At 37.1% G+C, this 20,021-nt stretch overlaps 1 protein-coding gene across 2 annotated transcripts in view; it reads right to left on the bottom strand.

Moving 5' to 3' along the window:
* Positions 1–308: 308 nt before the first annotated feature.
* Positions 309–20,021, bottom strand: part of PIP4K2A (phosphatidylinositol-5-phosphate 4-kinase type 2 alpha) — a 108,552-nt gene continuing 88,839 nt past the window's right edge. The window contains exons 6-10 of one of the 2 annotated variants that reach the window (XM_084509913.1): positions 18,491–18,529; positions 8,899–9,012; positions 5,352–5,595; positions 4,484–4,587; positions 309–2,648 (exon numbers count right to left, since the gene is read on the bottom strand). In XM_084509913.1, the coding sequence (XP_084366039.1) occupies positions 2,568–2,648; positions 4,484–4,587; positions 5,352–5,595; positions 8,899–9,012; positions 18,491–18,529 (582 nt within the window). In that variant the 3' untranslated portion in view covers positions 309–2,567. The remainder of the gene's footprint in view (positions 2,649–4,483; positions 4,588–5,351; positions 5,596–8,898; positions 9,013–18,490; positions 18,530–20,021) is intronic. The other variant, XM_084509914.1, reaches the window with a different exon arrangement.

Below are 20,021 nucleotides of genomic sequence, written 5' to 3'. Positions count from 1 at the left end.
TTATATCAATTAACTATTGTGGGCCATCTTCCCTTTTCTGTAGCAATATTAGGATTTAATCCATCACATCATCACTCCCAAACTTCTGTATTTGTTCTTGGAGCACAGTCTAAACACAAAAAAGCAAAGGCTAAACATTTCAAGCCACTTAAATAAGCATGGAAGGAGCAAGGTAAAATCTAATGCAAAAGTTTAAAGTGTCTTCTTACGCTTTCTTTATGATATAGTCTACATGGTCATTTTAACATCCCAAGTTCATCTGTAAGTGATCAGAAACGTAGTTGAAACACAAGAACAGAAGATTTACCTAGTGAGTCATCAGAGTGCTTTATTTTATAAAGCCTTGCTCATGTTTGGAGTGTAATCTAAGCACTAACATACAATAATGAGTCTTCTTTGCCCTGTCCAAATAAACAGTTTATCAACAATAATGAGTGACAAAACTGCTACACAGACAAAAAGAATGCTTTGTTGTAAATTTCTAAAATTGTCTAAAAATGTACACTAATTGGCCGCAATTAAATATTTACTCAAAGTACGTGTACCTCATTTTTAGTTCAGGGTCTCGCTGTGGCCTCACGCTTTAAGAAGCCGCAGCGTACTTCAGGAAATGAAACACGGGTGATAAATGGAGACAACCGGGGTGTACAGGGAGAGAACAAAAAAAAAATACCAAGCCACAGTACCAACTTATTTAAATACATACAATACAAAAGTATACACATACATTACAGTGCTGCAGACATCACTAAGTCAAATGTAACAAAACAAAACAAAAAAAAAATCCTGAAGGAAAGGTAGGGGAAAGGAGAATAAAATTAGTACACAGCAACAGGGATAGTATTGCCTTTGGCCACTGAAGAGAGTGTAATGGGTTGCTATTGTATAGGCTCCTCTGAAGTAAAACACTACATACATTATGCACAGTTGCAGGCTTAACAGCACTGACATTAGTTGTGGAGAAGGCATGCTGGCACTCCTGATCTGAGTTAGAAATGATGACGGGGAGGGTTTGACTTCTTTTAAATTGCCTATAAAATCTAACAATTTCAATAAAGAAATTTCAAAGGCACAGCTTTAGCACAGTGTATAAGTAGATAAACTTTAAGCACATGTAAATTTGTCTTTCAAGCATGGAGTCTGTCAGGGAAAAATACAAGAAGAGAAGAAATACAACGTCGTGTTTTAAAAATTTTAAACAAGTTAAACATGATCAGCACAGTTTTAGGCAACGTACTATACAATCAGATTTGAGTAGATGGTAGGACAGGCCATTTTGTTGACGAAAGACGACCTTGGGAAGAATCCCTCTGCAATAACCTTTCTCTTTTTATTGTAAAAGAGTCTTTCACGGAGGTGAGCGAAACATTCACTTTAGTACACTACTGCACGTTACACCTTGGAAGATGACAAACATTACTTCATTTGTACTGCAAAATAACTTTACATGTAAACTCAAAAATCATATATTGTACACAAGTCTGAAATTCAGAAATATCCCTGCCTTCCTAATAATGTAAACAGTAAAATTCAGGGTTAATTTTTAGAGGGATAATCTATAATAAAATACCACTGTTTAAACAGTACAACATAAGCATTTAAACTTCAAATTCCCATTAAATTACAAGAGAATGGAGTTTCTATCAGTATGCACATCTCTCGTGGGTGAAAGATGTAGCTACTATTGCCCAAAACTATGCGCGTCTTCAAATAAGCTTTTTTCCACTTGTAACATTATTAGTTCCTATATTGCAAGAATAAAAAACAAACGAAAACTTCAGGTAACAAAGTAAAAGAAGCAAGGTTTTTCCCTTAACATAAGTTTACTGTAGCAAAAATGTACACACAGCATGAATTACATGTTAGCTCTTCGTAAGATAAGAGACATCAGCTCTCAGGTGTCTGAAAGCCTGAACTTCCTGATGCAATGTGCTGAAAAAAAAAAGGAAAAAAATAGGAGACAGAGGGGAAAAAAAAGAAAAAAAACAACTGCAGTGAACCTGATGGGAAAAGCCTCCGGCACCAAGGGCTTACTGTTGCAGCTGTTTTTTTAAGGAGTGCCAGTGTGCATGGTATAAGTGTAACATTCGCAGTAAGGTTTTTATTATTATCATCATCATCATGAATACTGTCATGTATCTTTTAGTTCAAAAAATAAACTGATCCACAGTTTACAATTTGATATCAATATTGTAGATTTAACATGCATTTACTCTTCCCCACCCCCACCCCACACCTCTTTGCTCATTTATTCCGTTTCAGCTGGTAGCATCAGAGTATGACTGTCACAGTGCACTCTGAGTAAGCTGTTCTATTTATTTAATTTAATTATTATTATTTTTTTTTTGCACACACAAAAGAGTCAGAAATAGCTAGAACTATGCTGGGAATATCAGGCAGCTGTTAAAGCGAGTATTCCACCCCACTTCAGTCATCTTTGCCAGCAGATGTAAACAAAGGGGTTGCTTTCTGCAAGATGAGCGCTTCTCTGAGTTCCTTTTTTCCGTACACTTGTAGCCACTGCTGTTGTCCCCAGGTCTTGTGTCTGTCCCATGTAACATGAGAGGTTACGTCAAGATGTTGGCAATAAAGTCCAAGAAGCGCTTTGAATACTGTTCAGGATTAACGGTTGAAATTTCTGCACCAGCCTACGCGGAGAATTGGGAGGGAAGAGGAAAGAAGGAAGAAAAAATATTTTATTCAATGCCTTGTCATAGACAGTGTTACTTAATGCAGTCTCTTGCAGTCTCAGAACGAGGTACTATACACACAAAATCTAGTAACTCCCACAAGCAAAATCTTAAGGATGCCTCTCCAGGCTCCATGCCAGGACAGGGATGCTTGTATGGTAGTTGGTGCTCACCACCACAACCCTACAATATCCACCTTCCATTTCTGAATAGCATTCTTTGCTCCTCTTTACTCTCACAGTACTTCAGTCTCCTGTATAATTTCTACTGCACTCACTTAGCCACGCTACCCACAGATTCTGGTCTCTTGAGCAGCGGTGTCTTCATGTTGAGCAGACTGAATTACTGTAGTCGGACCTGGTGTGTCACTACTTGCTCAATGTGTTTTGCTATCTGAACACTAATTAACCTGCTTCAGAACACATGGTAACAATGAGTAACATTTTTTCAACAAATATTCATCTAAACCTGCACTCCCTGAAGAAGCTGTACAATTGCTACTTCAATGAGGTCATAATTTCATTCATATTTTTTATTGGACATTTTCAGAGAATTAGTCATTTATATTTATATTACTCATTTATATTTATATTTCCTCATTTTACAAAAGGGAAAAAATGCGTGCATGCAATTACTGAACAAACTTCAGTGTCAGGTGGCTGAGGATGTAGACAGTGAAAGAAACAAAATGTTTAAACGAAAGTAATGTTCTGTAGTAAGTTCTAATCACAGTCAGCTTCCACAATCATAGCTGCTATTTGCAATATAACTTTACCCCCTATTTAAGCCAGAAGCATGTTTTTTTAAGTCTGCTGCTTTCAACGTTCATTAGTAATTGCCAGATAATGGTCTGCATCAACTTTCAGCTGCTTTGAGAGCACAGAGATTAACGAGCACGTTGTTTTGGAGAGACAAAAAACACCTTCTGCAAGCCTGTCCAGGGCTTATTGCTAAGCGTTCTAAATCACTTTCTGTTGGAAACTAAAAAGCTCTGAACTCTTTGGTTAAACCCCCCCACAGTGCCCTGATCCTTGGATACTTAGACAGAGGAGGGGTTTTAGCCTCACAGATGATTAAGCTCTTTTAAAAGAGTTTATGAAATTTGAACCTTAAATCACTATATGGTGATAATGGAAGATACCAATCTGAATTCTGCAAGACTGGGCTGCTTCACCATGGTTCTTTGGTGTCTGCTGCTGGACAGCAATTTCAGTCAAAAATAAATTAATGGTAGTCAAACAGAAGCCTTCACTGAATAGTATCCAAGTATTTGGTATGTACATTTCATACTTAATTTTGCAAAGTGGACTTTTTAAAATGTATTTTTTAATGAAACCTTGTAAAGCGAGCTGCATTATATGCTGAGGAATTAACTTTCAGCAGGCTATACCCAATAATGAAACCATCACTAGGGTCCTGCATCTGGAATAAGATTCACAACAACTTTCACAGAGCTTCATACTGGAACAAGTGCCTGGTGAACAGCTTTGTTTGCAAGAATAAGGTGCATCACACAAACATAGTACAAAGTCCTAAATAGGCAGCATCTCATTAGTCTTCTTTATGGGTAAGAAAAATGTGTACAGGTGAAAAGGGAGTTTTACTTGTAGTTTGTAATGTGTAGCTTTACTACAAAAAAAGTAATCTGTACTTTTGTATTACTCATGAAACCAGGAAAAAACAATTTCCCCTTTCCACAGATCTCCTGAACTGTGCTATATCAGTGTACTAAACAACAAAAATGCAGAACTATAAATAGTATCAGGAAAAAAAAACCAATAACAGATACTTACCCCATGCTTTACCGTTTTTGCAGCATGGGCAGCTTTCTTTTTTGCATCATAATGAGTAAGAATGTCAATAATGGCCATAAAGTATATTTCCTTCCTAGGTGCATCTGCAAAGGGCAAGTACATGACAGTAAGAATGACTTTTGAGACATCTTAGTCATGAGCCCTCCTTCTAACAAAGGAGACTTAAAGATCAGTCAGCAGCTCAGGCAGGTTAATGTCAGCAGAATCACAGTTCTATAAAGACGACAGGCTCAAGATGTTCTTAACTGAGACTTTAACTGCACTCGTATATGATTCAAAACCCCCTGAATGAGTGTAAAATAAATCACCAGCATACAGAAATACGCATTATTGCTCACTTAATGTGGATTTCAAGTTCCTTTGTGGTTATGCAAACAAGTAGGGAAAAACTATTTTTTTTTTTTAAATGAAAGGTAGTGCTTTTGAGTCAAGAAGAACATATATACTTTATTTATAAATAAGAACATGCATTTATCAAATGCTGATGACAAAAATAAACAATTTTCCTGTCTTGAACAGCTGCTGAGAACTGCAGTGTCTGAATAGGTAAGCAAGTATATGGGTTGATTGTGCAGTAGGTGAACTACATGACTGCACTCTCACACATTACAATATCTAAGAAATATATTCAGTACCAGAGCTGAGCATTACAGATGTCTTCTGCTTTCACCAAACAGCTTGGTGAAAAAGTTTGGTGTTTGCTTACACCAAACAGCTGCCTATTTCCCCTCCTGCAGAGTGAATTTATATCATGCAATGTTACTTTGCCTTTGTGTGGTTGTGAGGTGCTAGGATTCTGGTGCAAGAATCAAAACATCTGAACATGCAAATGTTTATTACTGCTTACTTTCATGGGATTTTATTCCATAAACATCAATAGCTGGATCAAATTCCCCTGGAGCCAAAGGCAGTGAGCTGTTCAGCGTATTTCCTGGGCTGTCAGGAGGAGTTCCAATAGGGTGGGTCCCATCACTTTCACCTTCGTCTTCTCCATCATTCTCTTCACACTCTACTTCTTCCTGTTCAGCTCTTTCAACATCATGAATTCCAACCAGCAAGCTGTAGTCCATGAGTTTTAGCTGAGCAAGAAACTAGGAAGTGATAATAAGCAATTTATCAATATCACAGAAGAACGTTAAGATCAACTTTCAAATATGATAAGTTACACGATGATGCCATCAGTCAAGGACATCAGTGCTTCTGAGAGAAGCAAAATGGAGGATTAAGTGATAAAGCTGGTAAAAATGTACTTGAATTTATTAAGATAAACTAACAGCACAGAGATCAGTTGCAACTTATACTGAAACAAGCTGTAGGACACTCTCCCAAAATCCTCAGGGAAAAGTAATCTTCCGTGTGGTGAAGACCAGTGTCTGTCACTCCAGTCTGGTGTTTTAATTAGGGCTACTCTGCTAACCACTCGGTGCCACACCAGCCTCCATGCAATAGGCTGCTAGAGCTGGTGCTACGTTTGCCTCCTCAAGCCCTGTTCAGCCTTGTTAAAAAACCAAGCCAAAATGTTTAAATATTCTTGCAGTGGAAATATAGTGAAGGTTTACATGAAGAAGAAATGGAGTGGTGCTGTATTCCCTTCAGAGTGAAAGGTTCCCAGTGTAAGCCACATAAACAAAATGTGAATAAAAGGGTATTTTTGAATAGAGGCTAAAGATGGGAGTTTGAAGACAACTGGAAAATGAACACAGTTGCCATAGACAAATTGTTATTTCAATTGACTGAAACAGAGTAAGGCAGAAAGTTAAGAGAGGGAGATAGAAATAAGAAATGTATAAAAGCAAGAAGAAGGGATAAACAGTTCAAGGGTGAGGGGCAGGCAGGGCAGCGCTGTGCTGCAGCTTCAAAGTGATCCTGGGATTTTGAACTTGCCATAGGATGACCCGTGGAGCCTCTGCTTACGATATGCACAAAGAGAGCCTGAAAATACAAATTGTTTCAGCTTTTAGAAGCTCTAAAGGGCTACAATACAGAAGTTAGAGCAGACCAGAGGAGAAGGGATTTAAGGCAGACTTTGGAATAATGGCAGGGATAAATGAGTATAAAAACACAGGGAAATAAGAAATGGCCGTCAAAATCCTTATTCTGAGAAGAGAGAGGAATCAGAGATAACAACATGACTCCGAATTCAAGTGCTGGAAATACCTTATGAAGAGTGAGATTGAGAATAGGTTTTAAGAAGAAAGAAGAAATTGGTTTCTAACCATTTCAATACAATAATGCAGAAGATTGTTCACAAGTCTCAAAGAGATTGAGCTGGTAGAGATGATATACAATGATATACAAGAAGAACAGATGAGATTGGCCAAAGGCGATGGAGTGGAAAGTGGAGGAGTGGAAAGACTCCAGGCACATCATTAGGTACTTGATAAATATCGAGAGAGAGGAGAAAAATCTACCAATAACCATAAAAAATAGCATGAAAGAGAACAGACCCTTGGGAAGAAGAGTGAACTGCAAATTAGTAGAAAATGGGTCTTGGGGAAACAAAAGTGTGCTGCTGATGACAGCAAAAAGATTTAGGAAGATCAGCACAAAGAAAAGATCATCTGATTTAAAGTGGAAAGAATATCCTGATGTGTTTTTTCTCAGGACAGTTTCAGTGGGATGAGACAGCAGGAGAATGAAGCAGAAACGAACCGAGAAAAGTCACAGAGAAGAGGCCATCAAAACAGCAGCAATGTGCCTGTTTGAACACGAGAAAGAGATGTAAGAATCGATTGTGAGAAAAATACGGTTCAAGAAAAAATATTTAATGACAAAAAAGAATGGATACCAAGTCATATACTTTAGAACACTACTCCATAACATGTTTAACTGTGAATACTGCCTCATAAGATACTCGTATGCCAAGTGTTGTGCATTTCTTTTCATTGTGGTAAAATCTGAGTGTCTAACATTGGATGCAAACTGCATGCTGTTAGTCTTCTAGCAAGGGCAGAAGGACCAGTAAAGCAAAACAAGGCTGAGGAATAGGTTGCTGTTGTTAAAATCAGGTGTCAGATCACTTCACACTAGTGGTCTACATGTACGTTTAATGATGCTCTGTATAAATTTCAAAACCATAAAACACAGCCTCTCAAGACATTATCTGGAATCTGCCATTGTATTTGCAATCCAGTAAATGATGTAGAAGATAGCACACACAGTCCACATTCTGCAGCAATGAAGTATCTTCTCTATTCCTTGCACATGTTTAAGATGTTGTCTGCAACCTACTTAATGTAAAAGCTTTAGTCAGCAACTGCAGTACGGTAAAAGGTCACAGAAATTTAGTTCAAATATACCTATCTCTAGAGCTGTGACATCGACAGAGCAGTTTTCCAGCACAATCCTCCAAATATAAAATAAGCACATATTGATATTTCACAAAATACTTACATTTTCACAATTATCATCATCATACATTTCTCATCTTTATGATGATGGGAAATTAGATTTCTTCAAAAGCAAATGATTGCGAATTCTCAAGTTCCAGTATTGTGTTTAGCTATTGAGCTTTTGAACAACAACAGGACACAGCTCTGAAGAACTAGACCAGTCAATTCACACAGCCATTCTGATAAAAATAGCTGAAAGCATTATTAAGCCACTGAAACATTTTGCTATCAGGTCTCTTCCAACAAGGCAAACAGATTTTAGGCTTTGAGTATAGGGACTGCAAAACACTGGGCTTAGTGATAATATTTTGAATTATGGAAACTGAAGCCAAGTTGTATGAACTAGACAACCCAAAATTTAGTTTACTTGCTGAGGAGATAAATCAGGTATAATAAGTATTACATTAAACTCATATAGTAACACTTCCGATTAACTATTGACTACATTCAGCCAATTACAAATTTATGATATGACTGCGCTGTGATAATGAGTCCACCTGCTGCACACAAGCTTCTGAGGCACTCTGTTCTGGTGATACAAAAGAAGATTTAAAACTGCATTACTAATATGAAGCAAATAGAGAATGCACAACTGTAAGCAGGGGAAGCACCATGGACTACAGTCCATTTATGGCTCCAGCTGAAGTCAGGTAGTCTTGGTGTACCTCCACCTGTAAAATACAACCAGCAATACTCACCAGGGGCATTTGGAGGTACTGTGCTTGTAAAGCACTTATGTACCAAGTAGTACCATCAGTTTAACATCACATCATCAAGGCAGGGACAAAGTATGGCCATCAGCTATGCCATCAAGCCATTTATCACATCAGCAAAAGTAGTGATCAACTCCTGCAAGTTTAAATTATGTTTCATTTAAAACAGTCAGTGCTTACAGTCCTGCAAACAAGAGCTTTCATTTATGAATTACAGGTATGGTTTCCTGGGCTAGCTGTATTTTGGCACATATTTTTACTACATGTAACTGAACAGGTGCACTCTTACCTCAACGTCCTTTTTGAGCTTCTCAAGGAACATCTTTTTGTTATTTTCATCAATGTGAATCTTTTGGCCATCATTAATAAAATCATTGTCTTTGAACGTCGGCAACTCTTTGGCCTAAAATAAACAAAAACTACAGTAAGAGCCAGAACACAAACAGAAGCACATTGAAGTTGCTGGTTCAGCATGGGTACAGAGCAAAACCTTCCCCAACCCCACCAGAGCTAAACCTTCAGGCCTTCCAAAATGCAGAAGGCTCTCCAAGGCCCAAAAGAGGGCATTAGCGAGCTGTCACAGCTGAAAGCCCCACCACTGCTTCTGCAGTTGAAGCAAACACACCTCCACGGCATGCAGCTGTTCATAACTGCAAACAGAAACCCGTTTCCTTAGTTTATCCACGCTTTGAATAGCCTAGAAGGTGTATATTTACTGGGAATGATGTAAATTTTAGTGAGACGAAATACCAAACTCAGCACTTCATTTGCATCTAACCTTCAAGTCCATGCTTCTTCCAAGATGTCATTTGTCAAAGTGACTGACATTAAGTGAAGTCGAAACACAATCTGTACCTCGTAACAAAGCACTTCTGCACCAGATCTTATAGATTTAGCCAGATTGGATTACATTTTATGTATCCACCTCAATGTCTGTAAGTGCCTAATACCAAATAACTGTTTATAAAGTATCAAGTGAACATGAATTATGTAATGCTGCTTAGAAGTGGTGAATGTCAGAGAAGACCGCTGCCTTTTAAATCTGTAATTAAATATTCTTGTGATGGGAGCATTAGTTGAATATCTTCATCTTTAACTCTCCCATGAAGCAATTTGCAACAGCATTAAGGAAAGCCAGAAACTCTCACATGAGCACTGCAGATAAAGTAACCACTGGTTTTAGCACTAAGACCCTCAAATGGGTTCTGTCTTCAGAGGGCAAAGACTGAAGGCTCACTTAAAAGAAACAGCAAACCAACAAAACAAGCAAAAACCTAGTTTCTCTGGGGTATTTGGTCAAGCAACCTGGAAGTAATAGTAACTTCTGCAATCAGAGCCTTGAAAAAATTCACCTATTAAGACTGATGAACAGCCTTTCTCCCTGCCCTCGCCTTTAATAAACATAAGAGAAGGGTTTGTTTATGCAGGAAATACTGCAGAACACCTGAGTCTTCATATGGAAAGACACTGGGAATGGAAGGCAGCTAACAGCATCCTGCTGGAATGGCCTCCAGGAGTTTCATCAGTAAGACATTGCTTCTAACTTTAACATAGACAGTACTTTTTTTTTTATAGGTTTATTTTCTTTCAACAACACCGTAAGGAAAAGCATCACCAAGTTACTTTTCTCCCAAACATATGCCTTGGATTGCACAGCATTAAAATGTGAGTATCAGAGCAGACCCTGCAATGCCTTTCTGCATCTTCCCAATGGGCAAAAGTTCCTTCTGCTGTTGGGCTATGTACACAAGTGGCTCAGTTCCCTGACTGTCCCAAATTATTTTCTTGGACCTGGAATTTATGAATTGCTGAAGATCCCAGCATGCTCCATTTGTTTAGAGAAGTGATGCTTCTCTTCCAATAACTGTCCCAAACATTTAAACAATTCCCTAAGATTTTAGTAGTTATGAAGCCATGTTAAACCCATTGCATCTCAGCACCTATGAACTTTGCAAAAAACTAAGGTCCATGCCTCACTGCCCTGACATGTTACTGTGTCGCATCTAGAATTTTATGATGTATTAGAATACCCTCTAGTGTTGCTCCAGAGACTCCATCTATTTTAGCTGAAAAAGGAGAGGAAAACCCCGCCTCAGGCAGCTGAGATGGAAGCACAGCCATGTGTCCAGCCCACACGGCTTCCCTGCACGAGTCGCTCTGAAGTGCGCTGCTGCTTGGCTCGCAGGCACCGTTAGGTGCTCCTTAAAGCAAACAGCGAGTTGTTTACTGCTCTGTGACAGCACGGTGGGCACTGATTTTCCTTCTGGCCTACACAGTAAGTGGTTTAGGATGAAGAAGAGTAGGGGAAATATCAGATAAGCATTCTGGACTGGCAGCTGCAGGGATTACCATATGCAGTTGAGCAAACTGCCCCACGGACGAGGGCTAACTCTGCAGAGGCGGGGCTGGGGATCCAGGGATGCTGCCAAGGCCAGGGGATGGAATCCAATGCGTGGGATGCTCAAGAATGGAGAGGAGATTTGGATGAATTAATTTAGGCTGGAACAATAATGAAAAGAATGCAGGAAACCAAGCTCCCTTCCCTTTTAGCACCAAAATCACTGAAACGTCCTTATCTTAGATTATCTTTGCACCTCGTATATCCCACGAGGCAGAGGTTAAAGTGAAACAAGCCCATCGATTCTGAAAAAAAACACCCCTATTAATGCTGTTTAAAACTGGGGGAGGCAAGGAGGAAGGATGTGCCTGTGGTTTAGACACTGACATGTAGGTTCAGCGCCAGGCCCTGCCGCAGACTTCCTGCACAACGCCGAGCAGCTGATGAGACCCTGCTGGGGTGGGAGGGGAGGCGTGCTTTTCCTCTGAGGGCAGGCCTGTCTTCAGCAAAAATAAACCTCAATTGCAAACAGCATTTTGGGAAGATATTACAATCCAGTAGCACAGGTACCACACGCCACTCTCACCTTGCCAATAAGCTATTTTTATTAAAACTGAGCTACGAATCTGACACAGCTGCATCTTTTGTCTGTCATCACAAGGCAAGGGGCACTCCCAAGGACATTCAGGGCAGTGAATCAGCTCTCCCAAAAGCTGGACTCTTACCAGCCTTGTAGCCTCCCCCGTCCTCAGTAATCACCCTGAGGATTTTTATCTGAGGTCATGTTTCCTCACCCAAATGCCCAGAGCAGAGAAGACTTGGCAAACACGGACCAGAAGAAATCAAAAGCCAAAACTGACGCAGGGAAACAAAAGGGAGGAAGTAAAAGCAGCAGGTACAATATAAGAAACTGGAGCTAAAAAAGCTGTGAGTCAGTGGTTGCTCTCTCACCATGTCACTTGTATGATGCCTCCCAGCCTGATCTATTCCTTTACTAGAGAAAGATCTTTTTTTTTTTTCCTTTTTCTTTTTTTTTTCCTGTGCTAGGCTATGTAACTCCACATTTACTTAAACCTTAATAGCCCTAGGGTACTGTTGCAATACCAAATAGTACTCATGACAGCCAGCACAAGTAGCAATTCTAGTAGCACTTATACTGAAATTAATGGCTTAAAGTTAATTTATGAATTTAGGAATTAAAGCCCATGAAATATGCAACTACGAGGGGCTCTAGTAGTTATTTAAAATTCTTAATGTATGTACTCATATTGAAAAATTCGAACACGGACATTTTCCTCTTATGCACTTGAATAAATACAAAGAAAACCACATTGTAGCAGTTTGAAACACTATCTGAATGAAAAAATTGAGACTTTGCTTTAATGAAATAATTGATATGATCAATTTTTAATGAAGTCTCAACTATTTCCAATGAAGCAAAATCCTTGTTGGAAAAAGATTCTCCCAGAATGTAATTCATTATAATGAACATATTACTATCATTAAAGAACTAAATATTTTAAGAGCTGCACAGGAGATGAACATCTAACCACTTCCACTAAATTAATAATAGATTTTCTTTCTGAACCACCTCCATCATTTTTAATCCCCTACTTAAAGATGCAAGGAAGGCATACATAGACAAACACAAATTTTACAAATACGAAGTATTTACTAAAAAAGCATGCTACCAATACACTTCAGGTTGGCATTCTAAAATTTGTCATGGTCACAGACAATTTTAATGACTGGAAGGTTTTACTGTCTTTCAAAAGGCTGAAAAGCAATAAAGGTTTTTTGACTAAGAAGACAGAAAATGTAAAGCCAGATAAAAAACTAAAATTACTGTGAAACAGTTCACTGACTTAATGTTTTTGTAAAAAAAAATATTGAAAGGTAAGAACCAGAGGTAAGGTTTAATATTGGTGTGAACAAGGATCTAGTTTTTGCAGATTTCTTATAGGTCTCAATTCAGCATATTAAATATTAATATTAAATTATTAAATTATAATACTAATATTAAAATGAAGATTTTTTTTTTCCAGAGGGATTTTTGTACATCATGACCTAGAATAATGATCCTGGCTAGTATTAATCCTGGTATTTTGGAAAATGTTTGCCAAAATAGCTGTAGGACAGCTAAGTTTGAGAGTAAGTCTTTGAGTGGAGAAGGAGAAAAGGCTCACTTATTTCACAACCTGGCAGCAATTTCTCACCTAGCAAAAGCAAAGATGAGATTGTAGGAGAAATGCTGCACGGTAATCTTGTTCGTTTGTTTGGAACTAGTCAACAGCTAAGTTACTCACACAGCTAGTAACTGGCAAACAGTTTATAACTTTTGGAAGTGGTATAAAACATCTGCCAGGAGCGATGTTCCACACCCTAGGCTTCTTTTCACAGTGAATAGCTCCCATGAACCTAAAAAAATAGTATTTTATATTAAGTAAGTTAGATTAACTTCAAATTTACGGTGCTTACCAGCATACACAGCATTTACGGTGCTTACCAGCATACACAGCATTTAAAAAAGGGTATTATGCTACATATAGTTTGCAGTAATTTGGCACAGGTAGTTTTGAACTGAGACAAAAGTCTGAGGTCACCAGATCCACAACAAGGAAGAATAACTGGAGCCTCCCTTATGGAAGTCTGCAGCATTTGGTATCATGGGAGTGCAAATGGCAAAGGAATCAGAGATGTAACCCCAAAAATGGGAATTGAGAGGGAACACTGGAATAGTTTTAAAAGCTACCAGAGAGGTTTTTGTAGGACAAAAGACTGTGCAAGAAGTTGGATTAGGAATTCAAGCATATACCAGAATAGTAGCTATACAGCTTTTAAATGCTCAGGGAAATGCATGCACAATTATCCCTAAAGTTAATGTTTTCCTACTGCAAAACAAACGTGCAACATATAATGCAAGACAAAGACGTCGTTTTATTTTTATTTTTTTAATATATGGAAAACAGACTTTTAAACAAGTAAACAAACAAAACCCCAAAACCAATCTAACAAAGGAAAAATAATGACTTGTTTTGAAAAACAGCAAGGGTTAGTGTCATGTGAAGGCTGAACACTGAAAAAGGAATCTGAACTCTGAATGTTCATTGCTATTTTTGCAATGTATTGCAGTGTGAAGTTATAAACTCTGTATATGCCCGCTTGAGGTTGATTCCATAGAGAAAGGGAAGATATGCTTCACGCCTGTTGTGTGATATTGCCATATGAATCAGATTGAAATCATTACAAGAAATAAGTAAAAAATGCTGTTCTGGCATTAGCAATTTTAAATTAGCAGGAAAAAATAGCTCAGTTTTGAGGATGATCTACCTTGAATCAAGTTTTAACTATTGACATCAGAAGAAAAAGGGTAAGCTTGTAAACAAGTAAACTTGGTGCTATACTCCTGTGCCACCTAAAAGAAAAACTGTCCTCTCAGAAATCAGGTAAGTTAAGTAAAAGCTGTGGTAATGTATAAAATAAAAAGTTAAGATAAGAAGTGTCTTGTTATATCTAGCAGTATCTTCCAAACTAATTATCAAAACTATGTATTTTGCATATAATTTAAATAATATGTAACATAGTAGCTGTTAGTGATAGCATTTTTTCCAAAAATGAACTTAGTTAGAAAATTCTTTGTTCAGATATATTTTCTGTCATTTTTATGCATTTATGTGTTATGAAAAAACATACCACAGAGTTGGCAACGCAACCAATTTTACATGAATTTAAAGACATACAGTTATCAGTCTATGACATTCACCAAGAAAGATGAAATAGGGTAGGCTTCACATCAGTTAGGTTTTATTTTTCTTATTCGAATTTCCTTCTGAGTTGCTCACTCACTAGCTACATCCTAAAGTTCTTTGTAAGTAGAAGTATACTCAGCTGTAACTGCTAATTTGATGTCATACTGAAAGTACAGCATAATTATGGACAGACCACCAGGGGAGTTCTGCATTATCCTTGTTTCACTTAAGAGGGCAAAATTGTCCAAGGAATGAACAGAAAATGCCCACTACTCAAAAAAAAAAAAAAAAAAAAGAGAGAGAGAGACAACTAAAGACTAAAAAAATAAAGGAGCAGCTGTCAGAACTTGACAACTGTTGAAGCATACTGTTCTTTTAAAATTCAAGACATCTGTAAGTGCATGTTATGATACTTGTTGCCAAGAAAGTGATGCCTTTATTATTAAAAATATCACTTATAATGCAAATGAGAGGAATTGTGTGTTAAGGTGAAATCTTGGGGATGGAGCTTGTCTCCACACTGATTATCATAAAATATTGAAATGACAGTTTCGGAGTTTATCATCAATATGTTGGGATATTAAACAGTTGAAAACAGTCAAAAAGAAGATAAACTGAGAACAGGACAGAAAGTAACATTCTCAGAGTCATTCCAGTCAGCTTTTCTTCCTAAACACTGATTAAGATGTTTGAATTGTAATACCTATTTTACACTACAAAACTAAAATAGAAAAATACTTTTTTTTTTTTTTTTTTCTGATTTCTTATTTTATGGTCCATTAATTTTTTGCATAATTGACTGCCTCTTATTTGTTAACTAAATAACAAAGAGTAGCTTGATAGGAAAACGATTCAAGAACATCAAAATGATAGCCTTTTCAAAGTAATTTATTTTAAATTTGAAATCTTTGTTAGCAAATGACTGAAAGATCTGCTTTTCTGTGTTCTGGGTTTCACAACTGTAAAGGAAGCCAAAATACTATGCTCAATATTCTGAAAACCATTTGATGACTTGAATACTGGTATTTCAAATTACTTAAGAGCCCATTAAAAACTACAGCATTGGCAGACATTTTTAGCCCTATATTTGAGCACCAAAAGCTTCCCATCTTTTATTACTTTTTTGTTATTCAGATGTGAAGAGCAATGTCTATCTTTATAATATGTAATTGATTAATGCTGCCATTAATTGGATTTCTATTGTTATTTACGTAATTTCAGGGCAATATTAATAAATTGATGATTTAATTTGCCTCTGGCTAAAAGTTTGCTAATAAGCTGCTACACCAGATAGTTATTTGAGATTTTGTTTTCTAGAAGAGCAATTGAAGAGCAGTTTCTTCCATCTTAGGAGATTTCAACACAATCCTCAAAGTCTTCAATGTAGTGACACACAAAACACATCTCCTGATAGCAGGTCTTAGCACTGCTTATATAGCTTCAAAAACCAAGCTTTCTTTGTCTGTTCACATCACTAAACAAAAACTTTTTCACTTAATCTCAAAAACTGCTCTTTAGAAATACTTGAAGTAGTTTATGCGAGTAAACTAGTGCCTATTGCAGGAGAGATTCAGATCACAACGATAATGACTGTTCCAAATATCTACAATGAAGACATAGTGCATTCTTCTCACCCTTTCTAGATGAAAAGACAGATTTGAAAATTTACACAGAAAACATGTAATAAGCAAAATATTATTTTTTCCTTTGCTTGGAATAATCTGCAAGATTCTTTCTTAAAGTGTTTGTAAAATTTTGTTCCCTCTATGAAGTTAGCTGTCTGCCCAATTCATTCTCTTGCTCTGAAATGTTTGTTCTGATCGGTAGCTTGTCGCCTCCTTGCTGCGCTTTATTGACATTTGAGGGGAATTATGAGTAATAAAAATCTGTTCTAGCAGCCTGAGACTGTTTGCTTACAGCTTTGATAGGCTTAAGATATTTCTGCCTCCAAGAAATCAAATTCCTTTGAAAAGAAAATGATGTCTGAAACTTAAACTATCTGGAGAATTTTGGGGAGCAATTTTTTGTATATCTTTCATATAAATATATGAAATGGAAGGGGAGGCTCTAGACATATTGAAGTTCATAGGAATTTTGTCATTGGTCTCACTAAAGTCAGAATTTCATACTACGTATAGAGAATATTTTTTCTGTATTGTTATACAAAACTATACAGATTAGTTTCAACTTTGCTATCATGAACTCCAATAGTAATTTTGCCATAGACTTGCATGGAAACAGAATTAAGGCAGTGTTTCTTTCAGGTTCTCACTCAGTTTACTAAGTGATAATATATCACTTAGTATTACCATATAATATCTGTGTATTATTATTTATTTATGATTGAGTGAAAATGCATAATATTGTTAATTTTTACATTATTATTCCAAGTATTAATTATAATCTAATGTAGTCCCATCCAAATAATTTGCCCTCCTCATTTATACCAAATTATTTTAGTACTACCAGCAGAGCTTTTCAGTGACAGTAGGTTATCACTTGCAAGACACTGAAGGGTTAATTTCTTTGCTTCAAAAACACTAGGGTTGCGCTATTAAACAAGAACAAAAATAGACCACAAGAAAAGAATGAAGACCATTCAAGACATGATCTTGAGGGCCTAGTACAGCAAAAGAGAGCTAAAGCAGATTACTGAAACTGCAATTGGCATTTGGCACATGTTAGTTGCATAATGCTGGAAGAAGAGTTTAAGTGTTGAGTCATACCTTAGGAGGAAGTGGAAAAACTTAGCACGCAGAGTTTTTCTTGCAGCTAGAACTGCAGCACTGACAGCTATTGCATGCCCCTTACCCCTTACTGTAGTTGTGTCATTCACAGAAGAGTTAAAGAGGCTGGTATGGTATGACTAATGCTTAGGATAAAAACAAGTGATCAGAATGGAATTTTGGGACAAAACAAAATGAAGTCTTTTAAGCAAATTGCTGAATGATCTTATGCAACAGCATAATTCAGAAGGAATATGGAAAACTTAAGAAAACTAGTGGTATGGGTTCCTAGACTTCACTCAAAATTTGGAAATCTAAGAAGTCTTACAGATCAGAGACTATATCCCACCTTCAATTATTTGCAGAATCTTTAGACAAACCTCTCCTTAAGTGCCATCGGCGTATTTCACTGGTACCTCAGATAAATGTTTATTTTGAGAACGTTCAATTTTCCAAATGAACTGAAGTTGGAGATGGAGACAAACAAAGTGACCAACTTCCTTTTAGAGCAAAGTTCCAGCTACAGAATTTGAGGGAGAATTGCTCTCATTATAGCTACATATACATCTAACTCTGTCAGTTGTTAGCTTGTTTATACGACCTTTATATACCAAATGGTTCTCACAATTCAAGGTTTGGTTCTACTTTGCATTCACATTAGAAGTGGTGCCATGTCACACCTTTCCATTAACTGACATGGAGTGTCCATAAATCTCTGTACTAAAGAGCAAGAAAAAGAAGATGAAGAAGCAAGAAGAAAGAGAATGAAGTTCTTGATGTTTTCCTACCACAGGGCAGGCCCTGAAGAAACTAAGAAGAGAAGAGAAAAAAGGAAAAGGAGGAGGTAGAGGAGTGGCTCACTTACCTCTGAAATTTCAACACCATTGCAAACCAATAGTCAAAGGTCTGCAGTAAATATGGGAAAGATAAAGGAGGGAATAAGGTAGAACTCAAGAGGGGAGAATATGACAGAAAACAAAGAAAAGAGGCAGAACAGCACTGATTATGCTTGTCCTGACACTAGCTAGCAGTTTAGATAACTGAATAGTAAACAGAAATGCACCATACCTTTTCTTTGTCACTGGCTTCTCGAGCCACAGTAGAGCCCTGAAACAGAAAAAATGGATCTAAAAATGTGCATATGTCAGAAACTAATTTGAAATCGTTACGATAACAGGTCAAAAAGTGGATGAACTGCATCTTCTGAACTTGAGAGCTGTTTTAAAGAAAGGTGATACAGGAGGTAGAATGTCCATAGCACTGAACTTCTGCCATCACTTGAAGAAGATGTATCATGAGAGAAGAAAGATGGATTAAATCCTCAAATGCTCTACATCTATTTTCCCCCTGACTGTTGGGTTTTCTTCCTCACCTCTCATCCTAATTTTGAGACAACCTTGGAAGTTCAGTTGGCTTGTCAGACTTCTGATCTTTTTGTGCCAATTTAGCTGTATAGCTGTGGAATAGCCTATTCTATATAACTACTTGGACATACGTAATACACATTTGAAAAAGATGTCACAATATAAATACATACAAATATTTAAAAAGATCATAAAGTACAAACAAGAACAATGTACCTCAGTGCAACATGAAGTCAAAAGAAGAGATGAGATCAACAGTGGTTTCACAAGATTTACAGTGTTTGCCAATGGCATCTTGGATATTTTAAAATACTAGTTATAATCGTTAAAAAATTAAGTAAGTTATATGGGCTTTATGAATAAGCTTTAAGTGACCAAAAAATGGCTGTATATATTTCCTCTCATTTTTTTTTTTTTTGGAGCAGGACCACACTTTAAGTACCCAGAGTTTATCTATCATAATAGCAGTGCAAGAAGTAATAACTATAGTTATATCTTCATTAACACAGTAACATGATAACCATTGGATATTGAAAGATGGGTAGATCATCTCTCTCTTGTTGGAAAGTATGCACTGTGTAAAGAAATGCTGGAGTGGAGCTACACTAGTTTAAAGAATGTGAAGATTCCCAACCACACCTTTTCATACCCTGTTTGTTCTGTTTGCAGAGACAAACTTAGAAAACTCAGAAAGGATGGAGAGAAAAGATAAATATGAGAGTACACCCTCAGTATTTTGTATGGACCAGCAAGCAGCGATTTCATTTCATTATATATTTAACTGATAAAACAAAACAAAAAAACTAGTGAAAGTTTATGATATTTTGGTTTAGTGATGATACATCTTTTACATTGTATTCTGTGCTCCACCTGCATAACTATTGGGCCTGGACAAAGGTGAGCAGAAAACCAAACTGGAGAAAAAAAAAAAGAGGATTTACGGTAGTAGAAATTACGGAGGTTGTCAAATGTTAAGAATACTATTTATATTTCTTTTTGTTGTGCTTTTGTCCCCATTTTTTAATGCCTCTGGACATTATGATGCTCTAAAACACATGTAATTATCTCAAATTTTTGGAAGTTACTCATCTCCAATTTAAGTATGAGATCGCTCACTCCTTCTTAGTGGCACTTTTGGAGAAAATCCTCCAAAAGAAGCCAAGTTATGACTGAATAGTTGATCTCTGCCCATCTACTAGTCATGTCATGCATCAACTGGTAAATATCAAATGAAA

Source organism: Aythya ferina (assembly GCF_964211825.1).
Source record: "Aythya ferina genome assembly, chromosome: 2".
Classification (NCBI taxonomy): Eukaryota; Metazoa; Chordata; class Aves; order Anseriformes; family Anatidae; genus Aythya; species Aythya ferina.
Note: the sequence above shows the minus strand (reverse complement) of the source record. Positions and strands in the feature narration are given on the sequence as shown.